This window comes from Fusarium proliferatum (genome assembly GCF_900067095.1).
Source record: "Fusarium proliferatum ET1 genome assembly, contig: FPRO_scaffold009, whole genome shotgun sequence".
NCBI classification, from domain to species: Eukaryota; Fungi; Ascomycota; class Sordariomycetes; order Hypocreales; family Nectriaceae; genus Fusarium; species Fusarium proliferatum.
This window is the reverse complement of record NW_022194798.1, coordinates 2,147,555-2,175,380: the sequence shown is the minus strand read 5'-3', so window position 1 is coordinate 2,175,380 and position 27,826 is coordinate 2,147,555. Positions and strand designations below refer to the sequence as shown.

The 27,826-nt window shown below is 47.7% G+C and overlaps 12 protein-coding genes across 12 annotated transcripts; 5 read left to right on the top strand and 7 right to left on the bottom strand.

Annotated features, from left to right (window-relative positions):
* Positions 1-42: 42 nt before the first annotated feature.
* Positions 43-1,699, bottom strand: FPRO_14949 (uncharacterized protein; the record flags this gene model as incomplete). The annotated part of the gene is made up of 6 exons (XM_031220785.1): positions 43-186; positions 243-435; positions 487-660; positions 711-897; positions 958-1,120; positions 1,172-1,699. 6 exons carry the CDS (start codon positions 1,697-1,699, stop codon positions 43-45), a joined length of 1,389 nt encoding a protein of 462 aa, XP_031086409.1.
* A 419-nt stretch (positions 1,700-2,118) lies between these two features.
* Positions 2,119-4,195, top strand: FPRO_14950 (uncharacterized protein; the record flags this gene model as incomplete). The annotated part of the gene is made up of 6 exons (XM_031220784.1): positions 2,119-2,286; positions 2,333-2,563; positions 2,635-2,759; positions 2,809-3,287; positions 3,336-3,445; positions 3,494-4,195. 6 exons carry the CDS (start codon positions 2,119-2,121, stop codon positions 4,193-4,195), a joined length of 1,815 nt encoding a protein of 604 aa, XP_031086408.1.
* A 1,236-nt stretch (positions 4,196-5,431) lies between these two features.
* FPRO_14951 (uncharacterized protein) lies at positions 5,432-6,249 on the top strand (the record flags this gene model as incomplete). The annotated part of the gene is made up of 2 exons (XM_031220783.1): positions 5,432-5,459; positions 5,522-6,249. 2 exons carry the CDS (start codon positions 5,432-5,434, stop codon positions 6,247-6,249), a joined length of 756 nt encoding a protein of 251 aa, XP_031086407.1.
* Positions 6,250-6,754: 505 nt separating this feature from the next.
* FPRO_14952 (uncharacterized protein) lies at positions 6,755-7,910 on the top strand (the record flags this gene model as incomplete). Its single annotated transcript, XM_031220782.1, has 3 exons — positions 6,755-6,791; positions 6,862-7,009; positions 7,115-7,910. 3 exons carry the CDS (start codon positions 6,755-6,757, stop codon positions 7,908-7,910), a joined length of 981 nt encoding a protein of 326 aa, XP_031086406.1.
* A 508-nt stretch (positions 7,911-8,418) lies between these two features.
* FPRO_14953 (uncharacterized protein) lies at positions 8,419-10,513 on the top strand (the record flags this gene model as incomplete). The annotated part of the gene is made up of 6 exons (XM_031220780.1): positions 8,419-8,719; positions 8,797-8,962; positions 9,014-9,273; positions 9,333-9,522; positions 9,583-9,736; positions 9,791-10,513. 6 exons carry the CDS (start codon positions 8,419-8,421, stop codon positions 10,511-10,513), a joined length of 1,794 nt encoding a protein of 597 aa, XP_031086405.1.
* A 119-nt stretch (positions 10,514-10,632) lies between these two features.
* On the bottom strand, positions 10,633-12,750 carry FPRO_14954 (uncharacterized protein; the record flags this gene model as incomplete). Its single annotated transcript, XM_031220779.1, has 5 exons — positions 10,633-10,641; positions 10,715-11,455; positions 11,505-11,818; positions 11,881-12,157; positions 12,226-12,750. 5 exons carry the CDS (start codon positions 12,748-12,750, stop codon positions 10,633-10,635), a joined length of 1,866 nt encoding a protein of 621 aa, XP_031086404.1.
* A 642-nt stretch (positions 12,751-13,392) lies between these two features.
* Positions 13,393-15,268, top strand: FPRO_14955 (putative DHA14-like major facilitator; ABC transporter; the record flags this gene model as incomplete). Its single annotated transcript, XM_031220778.1, has 5 exons — positions 13,393-13,575; positions 13,632-13,717; positions 13,778-13,978; positions 14,033-14,570; positions 14,630-15,268. The coding sequence occupies 5 exons, from the start codon at positions 13,393-13,395 to the stop codon at positions 15,266-15,268; spliced, it is 1,647 nt and encodes a 548-aa protein (XP_031086403.1).
* Positions 15,269-18,122: 2,854 nt separating this feature from the next.
* On the bottom strand, positions 18,123-19,175 carry FPRO_14956 (uncharacterized protein; the record flags this gene model as incomplete). The annotated part of the gene is made up of 2 exons (XM_031220777.1): positions 18,123-18,684; positions 18,736-19,175. The coding sequence occupies 2 exons, from the start codon at positions 19,173-19,175 to the stop codon at positions 18,123-18,125; spliced, it is 1,002 nt and encodes a 333-aa protein (XP_031086402.1).
* A 550-nt stretch (positions 19,176-19,725) lies between these two features.
* FPRO_14957 (uncharacterized protein) lies at positions 19,726-21,210 on the bottom strand (the record flags this gene model as incomplete). The annotated part of the gene is made up of 1 exon (XM_031220776.1): positions 19,726-21,210. The coding sequence occupies one exon, from the start codon at positions 21,208-21,210 to the stop codon at positions 19,726-19,728; it is 1,485 nt and encodes a 494-aa protein (XP_031086401.1).
* A 353-nt stretch (positions 21,211-21,563) lies between these two features.
* On the bottom strand, positions 21,564-23,117 carry FPRO_14958 (uncharacterized protein; the record flags this gene model as incomplete). The annotated part of the gene is made up of 2 exons (XM_031220775.1): positions 21,564-23,007; positions 23,065-23,117. The coding sequence occupies 2 exons, from the start codon at positions 23,115-23,117 to the stop codon at positions 21,564-21,566; spliced, it is 1,497 nt and encodes a 498-aa protein (XP_031086400.1).
* Positions 23,118-23,441: 324 nt separating this feature from the next.
* FPRO_14959 (uncharacterized protein) lies at positions 23,442-25,073 on the bottom strand (the record flags this gene model as incomplete). Its single annotated transcript, XM_031220774.1, has 1 exon — positions 23,442-25,073. The coding sequence occupies one exon, from the start codon at positions 25,071-25,073 to the stop codon at positions 23,442-23,444; it is 1,632 nt and encodes a 543-aa protein (XP_031086399.1).
* Positions 25,074-25,406: 333 nt separating this feature from the next.
* On the bottom strand, positions 25,407-27,026 carry FPRO_14960 (related to cytosine deaminase and related metal-dependent hydrolases; the record flags this gene model as incomplete). The annotated part of the gene is made up of 3 exons (XM_031220773.1): positions 25,407-26,203; positions 26,260-26,709; positions 26,759-27,026. The coding sequence occupies 3 exons, from the start codon at positions 27,024-27,026 to the stop codon at positions 25,407-25,409; spliced, it is 1,515 nt and encodes a 504-aa protein (XP_031086398.1).
* Between the last annotated feature and the right edge of the window lie 800 nt (positions 27,027-27,826).

Here is a 27,826-nt window from a genome sequence, read left to right as displayed (position 1 = left end):
CAAAGAATACAACACGTAAGGGGTGATGTTCCAACACATTGGTTAAGTTCGCAACTCCGGTGCGTCGTCAACAATTTCATGCGTGAAAAATAGACCAATGAAGGAGTACCATGCCCAGGTAAAGGTCATAGCCAGCCTAGCCAAGAGAAACAGACACTTTCCCCCAACGGTACTGGAATCAATCGGCTGATGGGTGGATGTATTAGCTACAATACGGCATCAAGCATGAATGATACACTCACCTGAATGTTGGAGCCACCGCTCTTTTCGACCCATTCAAAGGCCCGGGGAATCATTTCCCGCTCATAGGCCTCGCAGCCCTCCTGTATCTTCTTCCTCATGTCTGCAGCTCCTGTAGCTTTAGAAGCAGAGAGCTCAGAAAGAATGGGAAGGGCTGTGGCGGTATCACACAATGACTGATTGCCTCCCATTCCTCTACCAACAGTTAGTGCCTTGCCAGAAACAGCTAGAGTGGCTACCCTTTACCGAAGTGGAAGCATTGCGTGCATCGCGTCTCCCAGAAGCCATACACGTGGATTCCCGCGCTCAGCAGCCCCGTCCGAGCTTAGCTTCTTTCTCCAATCCAAAGGAGGGCGAGCGCTGGCTCGAGCATTGAATACGTAAAGACCAGCCCCCTCAATCAGGTTGATGATTTCTTTGCTTGAGCTGAATTAGTGGGGTCACTATTTTCATCCGGCATATGAGCTTACTGTTCTTTGGACCACCCCCGGAAGGCAGACAATACAAAGTTGAACTTCTCCTCGGAGGAGTAGTTTGCTAGGTTTGGTGGGCATTCTTCAGTAGGAACCTGAACACCGAACATCATGGCCGATATGGAATCATCGATGCTTGATCCAGTCTTTGTCCCTCCCTCTTCGATTTTGTCTGGCAAGTATGCTATTAAGTGTCAATTAAGCCCAAAAAGATGGACGGTTATTTCTCAAGCATGGTGCTCACCCGCATAAAAGAAAGATTTTCGATCGGCAAATGTCATGACTGGCTTCTGCTGTAGCTGAGGACTCATTTGTCTGAGTCTAGAGTTTGGTAATTCTTGCTTAGCGATCAGACTAACATGCGAAGTAATCTGCTTTATATTGTCTAAACCAAGCTGCAGATTCACCTGAAAGAGATTGAGTATAGCTGAACATGGAGGCAGATGCTAGGAACGTACCTTGGAGTTACTCCCATCCGCACCAATTAGAACATCACACTCGTCGCTACTACCATCATCAAACCAGACGCGAACGCGTTCAGTGGCTGTGCCCGGATCCAAAATTTCGTACCTGGTAAAGGCACGCCCGTATTGCAATTTGCCAGCCTCATATACAGGGTCGGCAAGAAGATCGCGTAGAATGCCTCTTTTAATCGGAGCTGACTTGCTGTATGATGGAAAAACCGTCAAGTCAACAAGTTCTTTAAAGTTCTTGTCGTATAGTACTGGAGCTGATGACCGCACCCCTCCTGAACGGCCAAACTTGTCGACAATAGCCTTGATCTGTTGTTCGTTCAAACAAGCCCGCATCCCTTTGAGGGCTGGTGCACCGAGGCGAATTTGGTACCCTTCGCGTTTGGCGTGCCGTTCTAAACGCTCATAGACACGAACATCGACGTCCTTGTGAATAAGCCCATTCGCGAGCAAGCTGCCAGCTAAACCAGAGCCAATAATGATGACTTTAAACGAGGATTGAGCATGTGCCATAATTGCCGTACACAGCGTGCTGATTCATATATACCGATCACTTGTGTAATTTTAACAACAATTTATAATCCTGTTAAAGACCAGTGTTATATGCCAAAAGTCAACGTTGAACTTTGGTTACAGCGCCAACAAACCTTCGTCATCGCCTCCACCCCCACACTTCCCGCATGTGGAGGCACGAAAATACAGTCTATTGGCGTAATATCCTCTGGATTCTCACCCCAGCGATGCTCTTTATTAGCCTATTTTTACGGGCAGAATGAGTGTGGAGATATGTTAAGTTGCAGTAAAGGCATTACCCCACTTACCCCAGACATAACAATACAGGTTAATATGAGATCTATAATTAGACGCCCCGCCCACTGCTTTATGCAAAGCATGTTGATACGAGATTAGTTGTTTACTATCCTTTTTTCAAGATGAATACGTCACAGATCACAGCGGGCGATGAAGAACGCCGAGACAAACCGGAAATTGATCACATGGAGGAAGCACCCGTTGACCTTGATGATGCTCACCGAGCTGCCTTGGAGAACAACCCTGATACTGTCGAGACTCCTTCTCTCTCAACAATCTTAGCAGTCATCGTGCGTTCAGTAAACCAAGCTTGCAAACCATGGCTGACTTATTAAGTCTCTTGCTTTAGGATTTGTCGGCCCCATCTCTTGCGGTTTTGCTCTAGTTACTGGCATCCTTACCACCATCCAGACAGACCTCGGCGATACCCATAACAAAATCACCTGGTTGGTCGGCGGCTGGTCTGTTGCTTCATCTGTATCCTTTTCTATTGCTGGCGGCTTGAGCGACGTTTTTGGTCGACGATGGACGATACTGTCTGGTGAACTGATTTGCATCATTGGATCGGTAATTAATCTCCTCCCCGTCCTCCTTAATCAATTGCTACGACGTTCTTTTTGGTGTTAATACAAGCCTAGGTTGTAGCCGCAACCGCCAAGACAGTCGAAACGATCATATTAGCTTCAACCTTCTTGGGCTTTGGATGCGGCATGATTTATGTCAGCTATGCGGGCATATCTGAGTTACTTCCAAACAAATGGCGGTTGGTAGGCCAAACTCCAGAAGTTGGTTCTGATACTAATATTAGACAGTGGAATCGGCTTGGCGACCACAGAATTCGCCATTAACGTACCCTTCGGCGTTTTGAGCGTTCTGCTGGGTACTCTCCTGGTACTCCATACTGCTCTCGGCTGGAGGTGGTGCTACTATATTGGCCTCATCTACGGCGTTATTAGCTTGGTAGGAACGTTTACGTTTTACTTTCCACCAACAAGACCCCAGCACGATTATGAGAATACCCGACTAGACCAGTTGAAGTCTTTGGACTTTGTTGGTATCACACTTTACGTGGGAGGCTTGACCACATTTCTTGTTGGACTCACATGGGCGGGGCAGCCTGGCCATCCATGGCGCAGCCCTTCAGTGTATGTTCCTATAACTCTTGGCCTCCTTGGACTCATAGCTTGTTTCATCTACGATTTTACAATTCCTAGCAAGCCTTTATTTCCCCTGGAGGTTTTTAAAGAGATTCGAAAATTCACGGTATTGCTTGGGATCACTTTCGTAGCAGGTAAATCACCTACCCGAGCTTGGCACACCTCAAGGCTAACCAAAGTAGGGATGATTTACTATTCTATGATGGCACTGCTACCACAAGGATCTCTTTGGATGTACACCAGTGATCAAATGCAGATTGCTTATATAGCCCTACCCAACGGCTTTGTGCAAGTAAGTACGTTGTCTCCATGTCTTGATGCAGTGCTAATATAATTTTAGCTTGTCTTCGGTGCTATTGGCCCTGCCTTAATCGGAAAAATTAAGCACATCAAAATGCAAATTATTGTTATGCTAGTCTTGCAAACGACTTTTACGGCTGCTCTGGCTGCTGTGGTTCCACATAATCGAGCAGCTTGGACAGCCCTGCAAGCATTCTCCGTGGGTCCATTCGTCTTGGTCACTGTAGCCTGTTATGTCACCACTGGCCTGCATACGCCCCTTCGACATCTTGGACTCGCAACGGGGCTCATTGGGACGTTCAGAAGCATGGGAGGAAGTGTTGGAAATGCCATCTTCAACACTATAATTCATGGCGTCGTTAATAGAGATCTTGGAAAGGGCATTGCGCAAGCCGCCATCCAGAAAGGATTCAATCCTGAAGATCTCGGTTCTCTAATACCTGCGACTATCAACTCGGCTCTGGGAATTCCACATGCATTTGCATCAGTCCCAGGAATTACACCAGCAGTAGAGACCGCTGCCGTCAAAGCTTTGCGACAGGTATACGGCCATGCATTTAGGATGGTATTTTACGCGACTATCCCTTTCGGTATCATTGCTATAACCTTGGCTTGTTTCATTGAAGATCCCTCTATGTACCTGAACAATCACACGGCAGTGCATATGGAAAAAGAGGCAGGGTTTGGAAAGGGTCACCGCAACAAGAAAGCAGATAATTCATTCCAAGGCCAAAAGGTTTAACGGTAGGATAGTTTAATCACTCTCGTGTTGGCTTAATATATGCCGTCTTTTGCATTTATAATCAATATAGTCTGGATCTCATGGAAGGATCGAGTGGCTAAAGTCTGCACAACTCAGGACAAGATCATATAGCAGAATTTATTCCCGATATTGCGAGTTGCTATACTTAAGTCTCAGATCTTGTTAAGACGATTAAAGTTTTAAACTCCTTTATGAGATCGATGATCCTGCTACTATTAAGTAAAAGTTAACCAGCTCAAGTTACAATATAGCTAATAGTTACTGTATAGAAAATATAGGCTAATGGGCTTCTTATTCCGTAATATAAGATTTTTAACAGTATATGTTTTATAACTTAATTATAGTAGTTAAGCAAAAAGGCCTTGATTATTTAAAGTCTTCTGGCATGTTGCGAGAAATATTGTAGTTCGCTGTACTGAGTTCAGCTGTTTCACTATGGATGACTTGCCTCAATAGAAGAAGAGGTATCGCATGCCTAATTAAATGGCTGGGGCAGCCTGACATAGAATAGATAATAAAAAAAACAGAAAAAAACCTCCCAAGGCGCACCCTTCGTCCCACTGCAATGAAGAGTTCAATTGTCCTTCCGGGACAAAACCCTCATCATTCCACATCGTCACATCCTTACAAATCACACTGCAGCTGCTTAAACACCGGGCATTCACTCTTACCCAGCGAGATATGGTCACTGTATATAGCGTTCAGTTAAATGACCAGTCTCTGCACTATATCTCTAATACGCATCTTTGAAGTCATCACTTGAGTCATTCACTTAGTGCGAACAGACACCGATTGACTGTCATACTCAGCACAAGTGGCCGAGTCGAATTCATTGCAAAGCTCACGACGTCAATCAATGCTCGTTACCCCACATCGCCACAAATACACCCAGTTGCATTTTTAAGAGAGACGTGAGCATTTTTGCCTAAGAGTTTTTCTCCATGGGTGGGGAATCTGCTGGCCTGGTCGTTTCCCCACCCCCACCCCCACATTCTTATTATCCAAACCGAGCTATGTCAACATCGTAGTACTCTTTTAGGGTCAGAAGTGACAGGGAGACTGAAAACCATGAGAATATGTTTTAGGCTATCAACGCGGTAGTTAGAATACGGCATTTCTTCCCACGATCACAATGAATGCCTACTTAATAGAGTCTTGAAGCGTCATCACAAATTACCAAGTTTAGTTACAAACAACTTACTACCGATTCTCATCATGGCCAAGACTATTATCCTCATTACAGGTCTCTCCTTCCCATCTAATACAAATTAGACTGTTCGTGTGCCATACTAATCATCATTCAAGGAGCCAACAAGGGCTTAGGTTACCATGTCGCCGCCGACCTCTTGACCTCCCCCGATAATCATGTAATACTCGCCTGTCGCAATCCCAAGTCGGGTACCGAGGCTCTTGGGAACTTGACATCACTTGCATCGACTCGGGGAACTGCCTCCGTCGTGGCCCTAGACATTACCTCCGATGTTTCTGTCAAAAACGCCGTTGATGTCGTCAAAAAAGACTTCCCTCACCTCGATGTCCTCATTAACAACGCCGGAATCTGTGTCGAGCCACTCGGTGTAAAATCCCCACCACTTACTGAAGGGTTACTCACGTCATTCTCAACCAACGTCGTGGGCACAGCCCGTGTGACGGATGCTTTTGTCCCTCTTCTCAGCAATTCGGCCACCAAGCGCATCATCTTCATCACGAGCGGCAGTGCATCGTTGACTTATGCCTCGGATCCCACATCACATCATCATGGCCCATATATGGATGCCTACAGGGTTAGCAAAACAGCACTGAATATGCTGCTTGTTCAATACACGACTAGGTTCAAGGGAACCGGGATGGTCATACTGGGTGTCAATCCGGGATTTTGCGCTACGGATATCTCAGGAGATCCGAAAATTGTCCTTGAGCTGGGAGGTATTGAGCCCCAAGAAGGAGCACAAATTATTGCAGGGGCAGCTAGGGGAGAGAAGGATGACTTTGCGGGCAAGGTAGTGGATGCCAATGGAGTTTTAGCTTGGTGAGCTATCTGCTTAGCTGGAATAGCACGTAAAGTAGTATATTTACAGCATTTTAACATATCCTTGCATTATAAGCTGTCGAACAGGTGCTGGGGTCTTACTAAGTTCTAAGTTCTCTGTGGTGATATAAGCTCTCTACTACAAGTCTTGAGTTCTCTGTGCCGGAATAAGCTCTCAGCCACAAGTCTTCACCTGCAAATAACACATCTGGCTCACAACTTAGACATTATCCGACAATACCTAACCAATTGCTGCAGCATATCTTATACTTTACCACCTTAGCTAAGGTAAATAGTTAAAGAAGAAACCCCGTTACTGTCTCTTACATTGAGAAAGGTGGGGGAATAATCTTACCCCACTTGTAAAAAGTGCAATAAGTCATGCAAAAGGTTAATATAAATACGATTTCTCCCATTATCTACTTGGCTAATAAAAGGTTAAAATCTACTATCTTATTTACTTATACATTGTGAGCAAATTACCGAACTAGACCTTACACATCATCAATATGTCCAAAGACACTGAAGTCACGTTAGAATGGTTTGGTAAAGTACTCCCTACACGCTTCCTAGCACGACGTCGATACGAATTATGACCTGATTTTTGCCTTTTTAGGAGCAACTACTTTCCGCTTACGTGCCTGCGGCTTGACCGTCTTTCTCGACGCCTGGTTTAAAAGACCAACCTTGCAGGAAGATTACCTTTCTGCGGACGACATTCATGAAGCAGATTATATCTTTATATCGCATGCACACTTTGACCAGTCAGTAAAGACCATTTTTGGGGGGATCTTGATGCCTTCCCACATTTCCATACTGCTCTACTCTTGCAAGTAGGTCTCGGTATATGCTGACATTGTGAATTATAGTCTACCAGGGGCAGATATAATCGCGAAACGAACAGGCGCAATTGTGATCGGTAATTGCGAAGCGATCAATATCCTCAGGGAGGCTGGCGTTCCTGACGCCCAGCTAATGGCAGTCCAAGGAGGGGAAAGGATCCCTCTGTTCTCGCAAGACATTCGGAACAAAGCCAACGAAGGCAAGATTGAACTCAGACCTACACCTCCAGGTGCCCCAGCATTACCTCACCCACGTTATGCTGTAATTTCTGTAGATGTTTGGCCGTCCTTGCATTGCCTAATGCCTGAGGGACATCCGGAATACTTGGATTCTGGTACAGTATATACAGGTGCAGCTCATCCATATGTCTGTACGTTTGATGTTAACTATGGCATGAAGCATGGACTGCTTAAGATCGATCAATTGCTCCCCGAGGATGAAAAAAATGATGGTATCTTGTCCTTTGTCGACTATATCAAGGACCGCAAAATCAACCTCTTTTCTGATCATGATGGAGGTCAACTGATGTATAACATCCATATATCAGAGGGAAATACCATCTTGTGGAATGCTCATCTGGGGGGGTATGAGGGTATCATTCGAGATCTAGTACCCAAGCCAAGATTGGCAATTATTGGAATCGCTGGTCGTGCCAATTATAATGGAAGACCGTTTGATGGGTCAGCGGCACAATTCGCAACCAAGCTAGTCAATTGGCTCGACCAACCAAGCCAAGTTATTTGGTGTCTTCACGATAAGAGGTTAGTGATTATTTGCAGTATACGCACCATTCTACGCTTACTAAGTTTATTTACGGAGTAGTGTTATCCCCCCTTACTATGTAGATACAAGAGCTGCAACAGATGCTGTTGAGAGCATGACTAAATCGAGGGTTCTGGAAATAAAACATAACCAAATAGCCTACTTAACCCTATAAGATAGTATCTTTTTCTAACTAAAGGTCGTCCTGCAAAAGTTCCTCCGCGCCAACAATGATGACCCAGTGGCAGCTGAGAAGCAGCTCAAAGAGATAGCTACCAGTAGTTTCTAACTTCAGGGTTTCCTTCTCTATATCCACTCTTAGAAGGTTTCTTAGTAAAGCCTCCCTCAATCAGTTCTCCACCCCCATAAATCCCTAGAGTCAGAAACCCCACCGAAATAATGGTGGAGAAATTATTTGGGTGGGGAAGCATCCGAAGTCCTTTACACCTACACAGGCTATCGTGCTAACGTCTTTAAAGTTCCGCAACCCAGCTTCGGGTAATTTATATTGTTAGCTTAAGCCGGAAAGTAACCAACAGTCAACACCACCTTATTAAACCCAAGAAGTATGGCCACTGAGACATCTCCATACGTCGTTGCCGGCATCCCAGTCCTGCTCACCCCAGCTGTCCCAAATGACAGTCCAAACGCAAAATATAACGGCATCAAACCCTCTGTCACCATCTTGCAGAAAGGCCACCGGCAAAGCCCGGGTTTCCGCCCTTTCCCGGTGGACACTATTTGGGAGAAAGATATTACCATCCCTATGCGTGATGGCATTCTTCTGCGGGGGGATGTTTTTCGGCCCACAAATAGCAAAGGGCTTCCAGCTTTAATTGCTTTCAGCCCATATGGGAAATCTGGAGACGGTAAGATCAAACCCTGTTATCTATTCTCTTTCCTCATTTCATCACACATAAGCTGACATCTTTTTCTTCTTGCTCAGGCTTTTCGGCTCTTAATCATGTAGAAGGTCGGGCAGGTGTTCCTGTAGAGAAGCTTTCAGGCTACGAGTCTTTCGAAGCGCCTGATCCAGCGGAATGGACGCAGCACGGATACGCTGTAGTCAACGTCACCACCAGGGGCATACAAGGCTCCGAAGGGCATCATAAGTAAGTCATCCTTTGCTTCAAATCAATTTCAAGGTATTGACAGTTCCCCAGGTGGCATGGGAAGGCTGAAGCCCGCGATGGCTATGATACTATCGAATATATCGCACAGTTGCCATGGTCTGATGGTCACACCGCTTTGGCTGGCAACTCATGGCTCGCAACTAATCAATGGTTCATTGCAGCTGAGCAACCGCCACATCTGACTTGCATTTTACCACTTGAGGGTTTGAGTGACGTTTATCGAGAGACTTTATGCAGAGGTGGCGTTCCGTACCTCCCCTTCTGGTCATTCCTCGGCAACAATCTATTCAGTGAGTCAGCTATTGGCGACATATAGCACTGCTATGCAGAATCACTAACGTAGACTTAGGCAACAATGAACGGGAGGATGTAATCTCCATGATCAACAAGTATCCTCTGATGAATGACTATTGGGAGGATAAAAGAGCCAAGGCCAATCTGATCACAGTGCCTGCATACGTGTTAGCAAGTATGTCGACTGGTCTTCACACTGTTGGCTCAATCCGATGCTTTGAGGATATCCCTCACGAGAAGAAATGGTCAGTCTCATACACTTCGAGTTTGTACTGCCTTTGCTGACAAGGTTGTATCTGGCTCAGGCTGCGGATGAATGCCACGCAGGAGTGGCATGATCTGTATCGAGACGACACGAATGCAGATTTGAAAAAGTTCCTTGACTTTTACATGAAAGGAGCAGAAAACGGATGGGAAATGACTCCTAAAGTACGAATCTCAGTCATCCGGTATAATCAGGTGCACACTCCTGTCTCACTGTTACAAGTGTCTGGAAACTAACCTCACTTTAAGTCACCTATTGAAAATGTTCCTTTTGACAATTGGCCGATACCCGAAACTCAGCATCGAACTTTGTGGCTCTCCCAAAATGGCGCCCTTGAAGCTGCCCAGGAGTCGGTGGTCCCCGGAAAAGTCTCCTATCAGTCTGATGCCCCAGCCCTCCAAGAAGATGACGATCCCGAGTTCGTCGAGTTCTCGTACACCTTTACGGAGAAATCTACCATGATCGGTCCCGCCCGTGCGGTTCTTTATATGTCATGTTCTGACTATGATGATATGGACGTCTTTGTTATCCTACGCAAGGCAGACAAGGATGGAAACATTTTGCGCAACTACAACATTCCTATTCAGGATCTTGTTGGTGTCAATGATCAGAAGGATGTTGCTCTTATCAACACACTGCAATATGTTGGTCCGACTGGCGTTCTGCGAGCAAGTCACCGGACACTTGACCCAAACTTATCAAAGCCACACTGGCCAGCCCATGATCACACCAAGGAGACGAAACTCCAAAGCTCAGAGGTGGTCAAGTTAGAGATCGGAATTTGGCCTTCTGCTATCCAGTTCGAAGCTGGAGAGAAGCTCATTTTCAGAGTGGCTGGTCATCAGATGACTTTGGCGGAATTCGAACCTCTACGCGGCGGCTTTAAGACAGGGAACATTGGGAGACATTATCTTCACTTGGACAGTGATAATTACCAGAGTCGTGTTACAGTACCATTGGTCGAGATATAAGCAGATACTAAATAAAGTCAGAGTTCTTTTTATTATATATTAAGTAGTTAACACGGCGCACCAAGCTTAAGAAACAAGTATAGAGTTACTGGCAGAGAACTACTGTAATTATATAAGTCCTATATGCACTACGGGATGTAGAAAAATTGGCAATATGATTGTTAATGTTACGCAACCTCGCAGCATGGCATGGCTTCGCACCACCCCACCAAGTGTTTCCTTGACATGGTCTGAACTCCTCCTCTCTCGAAGGCGCAAGAGTACGCTCTGGTTGCAGTGGTTCCACGTTACAGAGGTAGGTGCTATCTCCAAGAAAAGGAGTTGAATTGGTGATAGAGGATACAATTTGCCTGGATGAGCAGCTGGTACCTGTATTGAGGTCACTGCTTCTCTCATGCCCGACGCTGCTTCAGCTAGGGAAGGGCAGGTCAAGAGTTCTTTGAAGCTTACTAATAGAGTCTGCGTCCACTTCATTAGAGACGATACATGAATGGCAGTGATGGAGTCTCCTCCATGGGCAGCAAATGCTTTTGAGATGGCAATTCTCTCGACGGGGATATTGAGAACTTGGATACAACCTTCACGCAAGATCCTCCGGCAGTTATCGTCCTCATGGCCATGCTGATCATCCTCATCTTGGGCATGATCCAGGATAAGCCCCAAATACTCCTCGTGACAGAGCGTCTCAAGTTTGTTCGTGAGTACCCTCCTATCCAGCTTCCCGGAAGATGATAATGGAAGATGTTTGACAGAGATCCACGTTGGCGGGCACATGTATGACGGCAGATTGTCTCGAAGAGCTTGTTGTACATGGGGCGCCACGCCGGGGTCACACGGAGAGACAGCGGGCGGCTGACCTGGGGAACCAGCCCCTTCAAGGACGGCGGTGAGCTTGTTCTTGATGGGGCCAGCCTCGGGGACTAAGACAGCAGCATTGTGTGACTTGATACACGACTCAATATCGCTGATTTCCACCCTTCCCTCTGCCCACCAAGCATGACTTGGGAGTCCAGGCGCCCAACGTAATGTAGCAAACCATCAGCGCAGTAACGAACGAGATCACACTGCGATAGAAACGCCTAGAGAAAGGCTTTTTCTCAATCATGTCGGGGATCCAGCCGGGATTCTCAAAGAAACTGCTTGTAGTCCGTTCGGGATCATTCAAGTATCCAGGTATAAGATGAGGCCCAGTGCAGATGAGTTCACCGACCGCACCGATAGGGACTAGTCGCTTGTTCTTGACATCGACAACCCACGTGTGTGTATTGATGCCGGTTCCAACGCTGGAAGCTCTGCCCTGATGGCCTTGGCGGCAGTGGTGATGAGGTTGTTCTCAGCTGGGCCATAGACGTTATAAACCTGCACACCTGGGTCAGTCCATTCCGCAATGTCAGACTCTCTCACCATCTCGCCGACGAGGAGAAGCTTTCTGATGGATCTGGCAGACAAAGTCGGGTCGAGGAACCGAGCCACTGTCGGACTCAGAGCTGCCCAGTTGGGTTGAGTGCGCGAGATGTATTCTTGGGGACCAGCCATGCGCTCTTCTTCAGAAGTAATGCACAGAGTGCCACCGTGCAGAAGCTCTGTGAATACATCCACCATGTAGACGTCCAAGGTGTATGAGGCAAACTGGAGGATGCCGATCTTGTCATCAGCCACAATATGGCAAGCATACAAGATGCCCCGGTGCAGATTGTGGTGTGTGTGGCGACGATTCCCTTAGGTGTCCCAGTACTGCCAGATGTAAACAGCCTAATGGCAGGGATGTCGAAATTAAGGGAAGTGGTGTCGATATCTGGCAATTCAGATACCACCTCGTGGTAAGGAACTCCGATGACATTGACGACGATTCTTCGTGGGATCAGTTCCGATACCTTATTTCCGCCATTTTCATCCAACTTGTAAATTACTGCCGTGTTGTAATGGCAAACCGTGTCGTCACTGTAGTCACAAAGCCGGACATTGGCGTGGATATCCTCCAGGGTATCGTGAGCCCTAAAGTTACAGATCCTAGTAGCAACAGTGCCATCTTGGGCTAAAGATCCAAAAGATACATGATCGAGGCCAGTGTAAAGACGCAGTGTCACGGACCAAGCAGCCTCCAAAGTCACAGCGGATGGGACCGCCGAGGGCCGTTCGATAGCTTGTTCGTTGATGTCGGTTGAGTCTGTATCTCTACCGGCAAACGCATCGAGATTGCACGCAAGGACTTTTCCGTCTATCATTTCTATAGCCATTGTTTCGCAGTACGATTTAATTCGCGGTTCCGGTGATCGATCAGTACAAGGTAAACTCTCTTGCAATGAGTGAATGCTAGAACTGCTAATACTACAGCCACGAAAATTGTAAACGCTATAGCTGTGATGGCAAGCAGAGGTTGAATCTAGCCCTCCTATTTCCGTGTCCTCGTCCTCTCCTCGCCCAGCCTTCTCCGCCGTGCGTGAATGACGGAGTAATAATTAGTAATAGTGATAGTTATGCTTTCATTATTTTTCAGTGAGATCAATTTCTTGGTCATCTCTTCTATTACCGCTACTTGACCCACAAATGGATGATCTCAGCTCTCGTCAGCGCGCGAGGCTGCGGGGAAGTGATGAAGCGAGGAACCGGGGACTCGGGGCCTCAGGCCCGCGGGTGCGGTGCCACGACGCTCTGCGGCAGTTGGCACTCGGTCGTATCGGCAGGTAGAGATTTGCGGCAAGCGAAGTCATGTTTATCTGACTGTTATAAGAACCTCGACACTCAGAACCATACGTCGCTTTGGAACACCTTAGAAGGGGTTCTAATGTATCCGTGGGAGTATCACCATACTGTTCTAGCTACTCGTTATACAGCGTTTTCTGCTCCCCTTATTCCTTGCCTGCTGAGAAACCTGCAGCATGGAAGATATCAGCGTAGCCACGAAAGCATCTCCACCAGCACCTACACCCGCTACCAAAGAAACCAATACTACTAGTTCCAATTCTGATACAGATGTCCAACGCGATCCTCAAATTCCTTCAGCCGCAAGTAGAAACCTGATCATATTCGCTTTAGGCTTAGCCATTCTCGTTGGCGTTCTTGTAGGTGCTTCCCGACTCCGACCCGCCTATGGCCACGACTAAACACGAGCCCTTAGGATGCCATCATCGTCGCAACTCTCGTCCCAACTATCGCCGACGACTTCCACTCGGTAGGCTCTTCAGCCTGGTATGGCTCGGCATAGTACGTATCATCCTCTTACAGAACACTCCTGGCTCCTGCTCACCGTACACTGCTACCTAGCCTCCTTGTCACAGGTGCCATTCAGCCCGTCTTCGGCAAGATTTACTCAACATTTCAACGCAAATTCGTCTTCCTCTCCTCGGTGGCCATCCTCGAAGTCGGCTCTCTTGTCTGCGCACTGGCAAAGAACTCTCCTACCTTTATCGCTGGCCGAGCAATTGCAGGCCTTGGTGCTGCTGGTGCTATTTCGGGTGGTCTCATGTAATTGTGGCAACTGTTGGCATGCATATTCATCTACTAATACGTTCTCGGCAGCATCACGGCCCTGACTACGCCTCTGAAGCACCGACCAGTCTACACAGCCGTCCTGGGTTCACTTGAAGGCGTTGGAGTCATCATCGGTCCCATCATCGGAGGACAAAACGCGAGCAGTATAGGCTGGAGATGGTGTTTCTGGATTAATCTTCCCATCGGCGCTGTCCTCTGTGCCATCCTTGTCTTCTGTTTCCACCCTCCTAAGCGAACGCCTGAGCAAAAGCAGGAGCAGACTGGGAAGACCTGGACGCAGAAGCTTGCCCAGTTAGACCTTGAGGGCGGTCTGGCTATCGCTGGAAGCATAACATGTCTGCTGATTGCACTTGAATGGGGAGGTTCGTCATACCCATGGAGCGATGCTCGTATCATTGTTCTTTTCGTCGTGTTTGGCGTCTCTCTCATTTGTGTTGCCGTCCACCAACAATGGAAAGGGGAGGCGGCTACGTTTCCCACAAGACTACTCAAGAACAGGACTTTCTCCATGTTCCTCCTGTGTGGTCTCTGTTTTGGCGGTGCCCAATTCACTGTTCTGTACTACGTAAGTCGCCCCATTAGCATTTGTCTACTACTTGTTGCCTGCTGACATAGCCTATACAGCTGCCAATGTGGTTCCAGGCTGTTCAAGGAGTGTCGGCCGCTGAATCTGGAACTCGACTCCTCGGCATGGTCGTATCTGTCATTGTCGTTTCTGTCATAGCGGGAGGAAGTGCTGGGGTTGTGGGCTACCTCCCGCCATTTGTATTCTTTGCAACCATCTTCTCATCGGTTGGTGCTGGTATGCTGTATACGCTTCATCCTGGCATCTCAACGTTCAAATGGATCGGGTACCAGATTCTCTTTGGTGCAGGATCTGGAACAGGCATTCAACAAGCCATTGTCGGCGTTCAAGTTGCAGTTGATCGTAACGATATCGCATATGCAACTTCAGCCGTTATGCTGGTCAACACCCTGGCAGGTTCCATCTTCATAGCCGTATCTCAGACCTTGTTTCTCGGTGAGATGAGGAGAGTCACCGAGATGATTCCAAATCTCGATCGCCACACTCTACTTAGCAACTTTCGGTCCTTCAGAGACAAGCTTGATCATCAAGAACTTGATATCGCAGTCAACGCATATAAGAGGGGCATCACTAAAGCATTTCTGATTGGGCTCGTTCTCTGCTCAACAACGGTACTAACTTGGCCGTTGATTCGCTGGATCCCGCTCAAAAAAACCAGAAGACCCTATCAAGAGTGAGCCAACGGGTGACCCAGAGACCCTGAATGCAGGCAACATGGCTTAGGACAAGGCTGAGAATGGTACCATCATCCCAATGAAATGTCCTTGATTAGCGTTTCTATGGTGTTTGTTACTCCAAACTGCCAAGCATCAGTAATTGAAGCAGACGAGTTAAGGGTTAGGATAATCTATAGTGTCTCTGTTCATTTTAGTATTTAAATTTTAATATCAATTCCTTCTTTCCTGCCCCAAATGTATGCATACTGACGTTCAGATATTTTAACCCTCCTCCCCAACATCTCTCATTTCACCGCGCTATGCCTATGGTCGTTTTTGAAGGCGATCAATGCCCACGCCAACCATGCTGAAGCCGGCCCCGGAGGTTATAACGGCAGAGAGTTAGCTGTCGACGCGCCGAATTTAACGTAGGTGCGGCCGACAGCGTCTCTGGTCATTGAGTCATCCCTATCAGGGCACAAGAATGGAGTTGGCTCTACTACCCACCTACCCATCTGGCATAAATGCCCTACGTGCCTGCTAGGCCTCGACTAGTTAATTATAGCTATTAGTCAGGCCACTATTACTATATTAATGCCAGTAAGATATAAGAAGTTCATTAAACTAAGAGAGGAGAATTAGATGCCCCAGTCATTCTTTGCTGAACGTAAACCACTCGTTCACGAAATTTCAAGACCCTTGAAGCATATGGCCAAGAGGTGTAATCACGAAATTCACCAAGTCGCTCAGCATCCAATTTAAATCGGGCATGTCGAATATCCCGAAGAACCATTAAATCATCTGCCCAAGTCGGGAGACTCTGAAAGAATTGATCACGAGCTCTCCAGCTTTCGCCGCGATAACTAAGCCAGCGCTCAACGGTAAGATTCATAGGAACATGAATGTCGACATCCAGCACCTGCAGGCTAGTACTCCCCCTCGAAATCATGGTCCATAATGCTCTCCAGGCTGCCTGATCGACAACACCTGGAATGCTGACGGATGGGCCGAGGATGAGATCTAGGTGCAGAAAGCGCAAGTAGTGCCAACGCGGACCTTGGTGTAATCTGAAGGCAGATAAATGAGGTAGGTATGTAAACGAAAACGCGTTGTGTGAAAACAGTACATGGGCGGCCTCGGCGTGTATAGCCTTGCAGCTCAGGAGGAGCTCTAAGCTTTTCCATTTTGTGCTAGAGTTAGCGGTTTGTTCCTCCGTAAGAAAGGCTCCAGCGCTACCAAACGCCACTGATTGTTTCGGCTCTATCAACTCCGGCTCTGCCGGTATATCAGGTAGCAAGATCATGTCCAGAGGTCGCCAAGCAGAACTCAAAGTATCAGCAAGTTCTGACTGAGAACGTGGGTGTATTGCCAAGGGCCAAGGCTCTCGATACGAAGCAACGCGTGTCGCAAAATTATGCCGGCTGCGGTTATAGATGGGCGCATAGATAAACCTCTGGCCAATGCAGTACTCCCATATCCGCAGACGAACTTGCAGTGGCAGCCGGAATAGATATGATTGAAGCTGCTCGTTGTCTCTTGGTTGGATGCCCGCTGTCGGTCTTGGAATGGGAGCATTGAGTCCAGCTACCAGATCCCGATAGTATTTGCGGTCTTTTCTAGCCTTGGCCTTGCGACGGATGCCCTGCACGATATTCTGTGGAAGCTGGCGCGAATAGTTCCAAATATCTTGGCAAGGTATCCCGCAACCACAGCAGCATAACAAAAAGGTCAATGGCATAGAATAAAACTCAAATTTGTCGTCGATTCTTCTTTCATAGCTTTGCCACCAGGTGTCCTGCACATGGCTTGGATGCTGCGGAAGGTGCGTCATTCTGTGAGTAATGAAATTAAATGAGATTTAGGTTGGAAATTAGGGGTGAAGAATGTAGGGTGACTTGGAAGTTGGGCGGAATTGGTTCCATTACCCGTCTGGCATGTCGCAATGGGTTGGGTGCCGCTAGGCCTTCACTAGTCGAGCACAGCCACTGGTAAGGCTATTCCAACCAATGCTGATCAGGCAGCCTCTGCCATGAGTCACAAAGACTTAGTTCCTGCGGATCTATCAAACATAGACAAAAGATGACTCCAACTTCAAAAACAGTCGGTCATCTTGTAGATGCAACGCTAGACCCTTTGAATAATCCCCTCCGCAGCCTCGTAATTACAGCATCTCTTCTTCACCGTCACAGGCCCCCTTAGAATTGAAGAGCTTAGTTATTGTGCCCTTGTATCAGTCCAGTATGCCCTATCGTCTTCAGAAACAAGCCAACGGCGAAACTGAAAAGATACAAAAATGCACATTCTACTCATATCATCGCCCCTGCGACCACTATAAACAGCGTTACTGTACCAGATACAGAACACCAAGACAGTGCTGCACCTGTGCGGACTCACGGCCACTGCGCCCGGACGGTCGCTACCCACGGTACATCGACGGCACGGGCTGGGACCGCGAGGCGCCGCGGTGGGTAAAGTATTGCGAGGGATGCCAGAAGGCAGAGAAAGGGTATGATATAATGCGATCAGCGATCGAGCTTTGTGAGCATTGGAGAAAAGGGTTTTGTATCGGATATGGGGTTTGTTGCATGTGCTCAGATATCCGGCCACAGTCTCACGATGGTCTGTATCCGTTATATGTTGATGGGCTTGGGTGGGTTTATGGTGCAATGAGGTGGCAGTTCTACTGTCAATTCTGCAAGGACGTCCATCAGATGGAAGCCCATGGGGGAGAAGATACCTAGGTCCATGGTCTATTGCTATGGAGCAGTGCCTGCGATGACAGCCCAGTATTGACTTCTTATTTTCGTCGTTAATGACTCGAGAAGTGACTGAGTTGGCAGAGATAAAGCCGCCTTACTCTAAAATTTCTAAATGCTTATCTATATATCCTATGTTGAGTAGCCGACCCCGACCAGTAAAAGTCATCATCGAGCAACGGAATGCTCACACCATACATCTCCTTGACCCTGAATCGCCTGGAAACCTTGAACGGTGCATCATTCCACATCTCAGTATTATCCTGTTTCCAGGGTAAATGAACATCAAACCGCTCCAAATGTCCTATCGCAACCAGCGGTGCAAGCATGTCTTTTTCCATCCCCACAAACTGCGCTCTCCCATCACCAGACAGCCAAACCACTATCCGCAGCGTCCGCAGTGGCGATAGTTTGACGAGCTCAGCGGAGACATTATTCCATAGCGTTTCAGTCTCGGGTGCTGGGACGTCCAGCGTAATGTCCCAGGCTTGAGGGTGGCTGTCGTAGTACTGACTCACGCCGGCATATAGATGCCATCCGATTTCCATGTGTTGCATGGAAACAACGTGCTGCTTGGGAAGCATAGTGTCTAGCAATGTGAGTGCTGACTTTGAGCTGGCTTGGCCGAAGCCGAAGCAGAAGGTGTTGTCAGAGTAGAGGTACGAGATAGACTCCATGTATCTAAGATATAAGGTCAGTATTGCTTCATGGCGAAATTGGGAGGGTACATACGCTGCGCGGCAAATCAGCGGGACTCTCAAGAGCCCTCTTTGCGGTAACCACTGATAATTCTCCGACTCAAACGAAGACTGCCTGAGTCTGCCACGATGCACAGTCAAGTGCACCTTATGATTCCCCATGACAAGGCGCCAGATCTGCATGCGCACTTCCATTGGTAACCTGCCGAACAGCAATGATTCCGATTGCACATCTTGTAGCGAGCCGACAGCAGAGAGCTTTTCTTCCAGCGATTGAGTATAGGGCACACTCCAGTCGCGAGGGTCAAGAGTGGGCTCTGGCTCCCACGCGTTATCTCTGTGCGTATCGGGATTCAGCTTCCTGTGCATTTCCTCAATCTCGCGCGGCGTCAGAGGCTCCTTGGGGAGTTTGGCGCCGCGATACTTGTACTTGGTATCAGTGTTTCTACCGAGGAGGCGATTCAAAAAGTCCATGGTGCCGATAAATGGTTGTTTTCAGTCTGAATCGGATGAGGAAGAGTGTTTGTGGCATGTGACTGAGTGATGGGGTGTACAGTATGATAGTGTCGCTGTCTTTCGGCAAGATACGAGTGTTCGAGAAACAAAATAACGACGCTATTACAAGTCTACCAGCAGTCGTGATGAGCGCAACAGGCGGCCTCAGACTTTGTGAGATGTAATGCCTAACGATGCAGGAGGCAAGAAAAACGCCCAGTCCATTTCCATCTACTGGGGTCAAGTCCCCAATCTGAGCCTCTGAAAAGCCTTGGGCTGACTGGAGGCCAGCGCTTATCTCGGCTTCGGCAAGGTAGCGTGAAATTATGGTTCCGCGCCTCGGGTCCCCATTCCGCCCTGTATCGGCAGGGGGGCATGCACTCCCAAACAGTCCTTGCTGAGTCGCAGCGTCATAAAACGCCATGCATAGTGCAATTACAAGAGCTAAACCGACTTAATAAGTGATTTTTGGTGGATCGATAAGAGATGAGATGAGATGAGATATCATAAATTTTGATGCAGTGCCATACTAGATGTTTCTATTTCTGAGAGGATTGACAGAACTTGCCCTCTGGAGATAATTATTAAGCATCCTCTCCTCCTCAGCATTGCACACGTTTGTAGCCCGACCACGACGAAACTCGTCGCCAAAGGGCTGGACAACTGTAGTCGAGGCCCTTGATAGACTCCGCAGCTCATCAGCTTGGTCTGCCCATCTCCCACCAAGTATTTCCACTTGTTCCAAGACAACATCGCATGGGCCTTTAACGCGGGCCAGGTATTCTCCGAGTATGCCAGCTCTCAACCGAGCACCGACCAGATGTAGGCGTTTCAGAGATTGGTTATGTGCTCCGGTGAGGAGTTCATTTAAACTGCGTAAATTGAAAGAAGATATGGTGAGATCCTCGACACCAGAAGACTGGAGAAGTGCTGAGAGGAAGTCTGAAACTAAAGCCATCGCGTCCTCTTGATGGTCGAAAAACCATCCTGACATGGCTTCTTTCCCAGCTGCCTCAATGATAAGCGTTTGCAAGTTCTGAAGCGATTCGACGAGTGAAACTCGTTCAGAGGGAGACATGGAGAGGTTGGCGTAGCTGCAGGGCGCAGAACACTTGAATTTCACCTCTCGCAAGCTTGCTCCCGCTCTGTGTATCGCAACCGGAAGCCTGTGTAAGAACTCGACTGGTGGTTCGAAATCAGGGTCGGGGTAGAGTTCTGAAGCGTCTGACCAGGTATGAGGGCTCAGCATGACTGCTCGTATAGATTTGCGGTAGTCTCGGTTGATGAGGTAGCCATCTTCCTTGTGATAGGGATCTTGGCCATCGGTGATTTTTAGCCTATCGGCATGAGGCATCTTCGCCAAGGCGGATGCAATTGTGGAGAGGAATACCCCATTCTCTCGCATTTGCTGTTGCGCTTCAAACAAAAGCTGATATTCACAATGGGCATCTGTTAGGATTTTCCGATACGTGATGTGTTCATCCGAGTCCCGCTGCGAGCCTTCTGAATTTGTGGTGTAGATTGAGTTCCAAGCAGATATCAGATTCTTGCCCAATTGAATTACTTCGTAATTGATCCAATCGGGCAGGTTGTAGGATGCCCTCTCGTGCAGTTTACCCGAGATTACATCTTTAAGCTGTCCAAGATGTTGACTCATACCTGCGATGTGAGAATAGGCAAATTGAGTGAGGTCGGCTGCCATGCGTTGTTCGTAATATGGGAGCTTGACGTGAACGCTGCGTACCCCAGAGCTGATCAATTGGTGACCAGAAACATTCTTCAAGCGCTCCAGAGACGGCTCAGTCATAGAAACACTAATTTCCGAGATAAGCAGCGGTGAGGCCCATTGGCAGAAACGTCGGCATGTCAAGCGCAGAGAGCGGATGTCATCAACGCGAGCAGCAGTCAGTTCATCTGGACGTCTGGCCGGAAACAGAAAGTTAAATATACGGCAGAGAAGTTCTGGAGGTATAGTGTTGATCGAAGCCGCAGTTTGTAGCTCTGGATTGGACATCATGACTGATGATGGAGGATGAACTGTGTTGTTGCGCCAGGAGGATCAGAACAGGGTATCGACTTTTCTTCAGGCGGTGAAAGCCCATGTGGATTCGGCTTAGTTAACAATGGGAACAGTGAAACACACTAAATGGATTTTAACTTTGGATACAGTGGGGAGAAAAAAAAGTTGTAACACAGTCTAGACAGTTTATAATGAAATCCTTGATAAAAAGTGTACTACAACTTTTACATCCCCATTGTAATGTTACCTTTATTGAATGCATTACATAATTAAGTTTATATATATATTAAGCCATTTCCTAGTATAAGGGAAGCTTATAGGCATCAAAGTCATGTGTCCAGATACTCCTACAGGCGATATGCACACCTCATAGGTGGAACCCTAACGTTGCATCCACGAGGATTATCATCATAGATGTATTCCTCTCGAGCGACTACCTTGCCCTCTGTGTCTCTTGTGAGGAACTTAGCCTGCCTTCTGTAAGTGACTGTGCCGTCCTTCTCGGAAATGACTTCCAACTCGTGATTTATCATAAAAGCGAAATAGCGTTTCTCCTCCGGCGGCACAGCTGCACTTTCAAGTCCAACAGCATCATCATCAAGTAGTGTATCATGTTCCAACTCAATAAGACGTCTTCCAACTCTGTACAAAGTCCCCACGTCGAACAGGCCCTCTTTGGCTGGTCCAAGCTGCGCCAACCAGGATAATGCCGCATGCCGAATTTTCAGATCTCGACATTTGAGGACGATGAAGAACAGCATTGGTAGCCAACTCATTTCGAAGCTGAAGCTGGATTGTGGTATGCGTTGGTGACCTGGGGCTGTTGATAGCAGAAACGCCTCTTCTGCCAAGTTTACAGCATCGTGGAAGATGTCGAGATGCTGATCCCACCACGTTTCTGTATGCGATTGTGGTTTTTGGAGGTAAATTCTGGCCATTTTGTGCTTGAATCTCATTCCACATATGGCGTATTTATCCGTTGTTGCAGATGGAGGAAGTGCGCGCTCTAGATAATTCATCTTGGAATCCCAGTCATCCAGCAATGAAGCCACCACAATCCTATCATCATTGCCATCGTACAGGCACCCCATTATCCGAATAAGCAGATCGTCAATCACAGTCTGCGCTTCTCGAGCATCGCTAAACTCTGAAGGCATTGGCGCCTCGAATCCAATGAGCTGCGGTAAACGCGTCGGTGGTTCACCACCGCCAAAGAAAAACGGCGTTATACTCAGACGTCTGAATATGGGAACAAGATACTGACACATCCATTCCGGACGCGAAGAGTCGTTGAGTATCATGATGCCATGACGGCAGTGCTGCAGAGCAGTATCAAAGTCTCCCTGTAGATACTCGATGCAAATAAAGAGCACGCAGAGAACTAGTATCATTTGCTCGTCACTAGCTGACTTGACATGCTTTATAGCCGCGTTGTAGTGGTCAACAGCAAATGTGCTGCCACAGACCTGCCGAGTAATACGAGAGCCTCTAGCAAATTCTTCATAGAGCGAGCTGATTGACAGAACAGCGTGGCGCATGGTAGGCTCGAAGTGGCTGAACTGCATGACCAGATGCGTCCAGAAGTAAGAGTCGGTAGGACCCGAGAGAACCGGTCCAACCATTTCTGTAAAGAACTGGAACGCTCTGCCTTCTTTCTGATCGCGGGCGGATAGTTGATTTGGGCGGTAGCACGTCAGGCTAGCTGTACCTTGATAGCCGCCGCAGACGCGGCGCGACGATACGCAGCGCTTACATGAGGGCTTAGCTTCGTCACATTTGATCTTACGGGCCCTTTTGGGTACGTCGTTAGCACCGAGTTCATCCGGGAGTCAGGTTAACATAACGTACTTGCAGGTTCGGCAACCCGTCTTAACGTGGTGGCGAGCGCTTGGTAGAGACATGTGTGGGGCTGTACCGAAGGTTGGATTTTGTGTAACTGATGGCAAGTATCGAGTCGAGCGTACAGCTTGTTGGCTTTGACGAGAAGATAATTTGCCGAGGCATTGAGCCTGTTCGTTTCGGTGACACAGAACGCGTGGATCTGCATCCTGCAATGACGATCACGTAGTGGGGCTGTTCCGAGCTTTCTGACCAATAATAGTGTGGACTGCGTATCAGTTTGCGGATGGTGAGACAGGGCGAGCTGAATGAAGCATTACAGTAAAGTCATATATATATAAACCGCTTAAAACATAGAAATAATTATTCTACAACATAAGAATCAGCTAGTATTGGTCCTCTAACTCTTTGTTCTGCTTCGGCTCCTCCACCTTCTTCCATCCAGACTCAAACCCCTCCCGTCTCACATAACATTCATCCTCATCAACCTCCTCCACGGTCATGTCATGAAGAATATCCTTTATATCCCGCACACGCTCATCGACGCCCCTAATAACCTTCAAATTCGGCAACTTTTTATTCCTCTTAGCCAGAAGCTCATCAATATGCTCGTCAACATCTGGATTTTCACCCCGCGTATACCCATAGAGGCACAGATACTCCAGAGAGGGCGGTAGCATGTCTACCAGTCGGCAGGGCGCGGGTTTCTCAAGTCGGTAGGGCGGTTCCTTGATTCTAAAGGGTGGTTGCCACCCATCGTATTCCCCGAGGAGTGGCATGATGCCTATGCTCAGATGCGTCAGGTGAGGAAAGTCGTGTAATGACCCGATAGTCACTATGTACTCTTTGCCACTGTCCATCTTATGCCCAGTACTGATCTCTTTATCCAAAGACAGCCTATCACGTCCATATTGATCAAGCTGGTCCTGTATCTCCCAATTTGTTCCGTCATCTTCTTCCTCCTCGTAGTTCCTGTCAAAATCCCAGCCCAGCGCGTCTGCCCCAGTGCCTACATCAACGTCAATGTCCAACACTCTCAACGATTTCCTATGCGCAGAGAGTGCTCTCGCAATATAAAACGGTTCACTAGAAGTATCTGCCCCGTCAAGAGTCGTCAAACCACCAATCGACAGCTTGAACTCCTCAAGCGCCTTGGGAATCGAGATCATGACTTCGAGTATGCCAGACGAAATATCGCAATGGGTGATTTCCAATCTCTTCATGTTTCCTGTCCCCGGAACGAAGAACGTGCGGTCCGCCTGATAATCCGACAGGCCGTCCATGGCCACTGACTCAAGAGCTGGGAGACGATGTATCAATTGCATGAACTCGAGAGTATTGAACGCGCTGTAAAACCTCTCGTCCATCTGAGCGCCAGCGAAGAAACGCACATGTTTCAGCTTCTGAAGCGGGGGACTCTTCATCTGTGCATAATTGGCCTTGAGCATATACTCCAGAACAGGCTGTTGGAGGTATTCAGCGATATACAGCGTGGAAATATTCTCGCAGAGCGAAAAGAGAAGAATGATCATGGCAATTGAAAACTCGCTTTCTTTCTGAAGTTTAAATCCATACTCGCGACACTTCCAACTTAGGATCTTATCGACCTGATCAGCCGTTGCGTCGCCTAAGCCTAGGTGACGAGCATATCTTCGTAGTTTGACCTCAGGGGGATCGGCAAGTTCTTCATATCCCATCGAGGTGGGCAGTTCATCGTAATCTGGTATCTTAGACGTAGAGGCATAGATCCAGGGTGTTGCGTCGATGACGACCTCTTTGACGGCTTTTGCGCGGGATGGGTCTTGAATGTAGGATTGCAATAGGCAGTAGAGGCGCTTGGTGTCTTCCTCTGAGCTAATTTGTACGCGTGAATAGTTGGGGGGAGTATAGATAGATCTGCACGCGAAGACGCGCGTTGGAATGGCATGATGAGGGAATTGAAGAATTCGATGACTAAGAAGCGGTCGGCAATTTGACCATCTTGAGCGGGCGCATTTGGGTATCCTCTGCATAAGCATTTTTGCTTTTGGGGCGATGAAATCAGCTATTCTATTGTCAACAGATGGTGAGCAGGAGAGATACCGTGGTGGTGTTGTTGGTATCGGTTATCTTGATAAGATAAGAAGAGTATGGCTCTGACTCCTCCTCGGAAAGTAAGAAAACATTCATCGTCACTATTTAGTTTTGAAATAAATTTAGTAAATAGTACCCTAAACTTATACTAAATTACTTAAGTTTTATCATTACTTAGGATTAAGGTCTGAAGTTTCTGCTTAGATTATAATTAAGGCCAGAGTTGGGATCTGTCTCTCCATTAATACTACACAGTTGAGTTCTAGGTAGAAGATCTATCAGTCAACCAAGATGTCCTTCAAGCCTCCCATCATCCCAATAAGTTTCTCCTTAGCCAGTTCTTTGTTAACCTTATCAATTCGGCCCTCGATCTCACTTCGACTCCTCGCCAACTCCTTTGCAACTTCTTTCCACGACAACACGTCCTTCGAGTCAACTGCCTCGAGCTTGAGATCGAAACCAGCGTCTCGGCCCTCTGCCAAGTGCACGTTCTGCAGGCTTCCATCATGCTTTCGAATCTTTCCACCGATTATAACTGTCTCAACCTCTCTGACACCTGCATGACGCACAATAGCAGTTACTGGGTCGTGATCAGCTGCACAGCTGATTGAAGGAGAAGTCGTGTCAAAGATAACCAAGTCCGCCAACTTGCCCACTGCAATAGATCCAATTTCCTTATCCATGTTGATCGCACGAGCGGCTTTTATAGTAGCCAGATTGAACGCCTTTTGCACTGTAGCCCGCATCTTCTTGGGATAGTGACCTTCGGCAAAAGTCTTTGAGTTTTGCGATCCTCGATCACTCGCTAGTGCGATTTGCATCTGGTGCATCATGCTGACTGGTCCGCAGGAGTGGCAATCAGCTCCGAGGCACATCAGTGGGAGATCTTCTCGAAACGCTACTGGATCTGCACCTGATGCCATGAAGATTTCGGCGTCGGGGGTTGAGACGATGTAAGTTCCGGCTTCAGTGAGTAGAGACGCTTGTTCTGGTGTTGTTCCATTGCCGTGCGTAAGGAGGATATCGGGGCCGAGAAGACCACTGGCGTGTAATTGCTCCGGCACTCGAGATTGTCCTATGTATGTATGTCAGCGTCATATACCCAGCAGAAAGAATTCAGGCAACACGTACCCTTCGAAACTGGCCAGTGTCTGTAGTGGCTCACAATAAGCTTCACTCCAGCCTCTTTCACATGCGTAAGTGTCTCAGCAATTACATTCTCTGGCAAGAAGTGACTGTCGAAGAAGAAACCCAACTGCACTCTCTTGTCATCTCCAAACGGAGCCTTGGCAGCAAGATAATCCATCTGAGGCAGCAGCCAATCGGGTTGAGGTGAACGATCAAGCTCAAATGAAGACTCTGTCCATTCTACAGCTCGTAAGGGCATGACTCCATGGCAGAATATGGACCTTATTCCAGATGCCAGGGTCGCACTCAATGCAGCTGTGCCGTGTTCGGGGCTGGACGCGCCGTGTGCATTGTCTACGACGCATGTTGTTCCGGCGTCGAGTGCTTCAAGGCAGCCAGCTAGTTGACCCCAGAAGAAATCTTGCGGTTTAAAGTTAAAGCTTTGGAAGTTCGCTGATGGTATATGAGCGGTCTAACCATGGTTTTTTGGGAGGGTACTGACCTTCAAGCATGTAGTCCAGCATTGTAGAGTTGCCAAGTCTCCCTTTCAATTGGCTCTGCCAAACATGATGATGGGCATTGATGAACCCAGGAGCAATAACTTTCCCATCGCAGTCAATCTTGGATGCATTTTGAGGTTCAATAGCATGTCCGATCTCCATGATACGATCGTCTTCAATCAAGATATCGGTGTTTCTAAGAGCGATGACATTGTCTTGCGCATCATGCTGCAACACGGTACCATTTTGAAGGAGAAGTCTAGGAGCCATGGTAATATCGGTACCTTCAATCAATGCCAAGAACAATTGTCAATGTGAGTGTCGTGCGCGCTGACTATTAATACTCGCGGTTAAGAGTTCGGTCATCGGTGTATTCAGTGGACATAGCTCGGCATTAAGGTTATCTCAGGTGAAGCTCGGTGAATTCTGTTATCAGATAAGACAAAAGATCGGCTCTATAGTTCGGGGATATCGGTGGGTGACGTACGTCTTACCCTGCACGAAGAGCAAAAACATAAAATCGGAGGCACTTTGCACCGCTTGCAACGTCAATTGCAAGTTAACCCAGAGGAATCAGTCACGAGCTTATTTATGTATTATAGATGATTGGATCTGCCTACAGACAATGTCATTGTTGTGGAGCGTGCACCCTTAACATGTCAATTTTCAATTTTCATCATATTGAATTCATATCCATCAGAGCTTGCACCAAAGTCATAGCTTGAATCAGGAAGTACAACAACGTGATTTAGCATCGGACACGCCATGCTTCTCTTTGACATCTGATTTATAAAACAGTTAACTCTACTGTTCTGTGTAGAATGCTGTCGTTGTTACCGTTCAGCTGAGAACCGCATCGAAGCCACATTTCACGGAAGGATGAATAATTATCCATGCGCCACTAAGCTCCTGTTGTGGCGGCCATAGTGAATTCGCTTTTATTGGCCCAAGCTCCATCATACAACCATAACAAACGTGGCACCCAATGAATTACCAGCATTTCAATACCGGAGCGACACCTGCGTCTCTGTCCAATCGGGCGATGCCGTTGCATGCAGCAGCACGTTTCC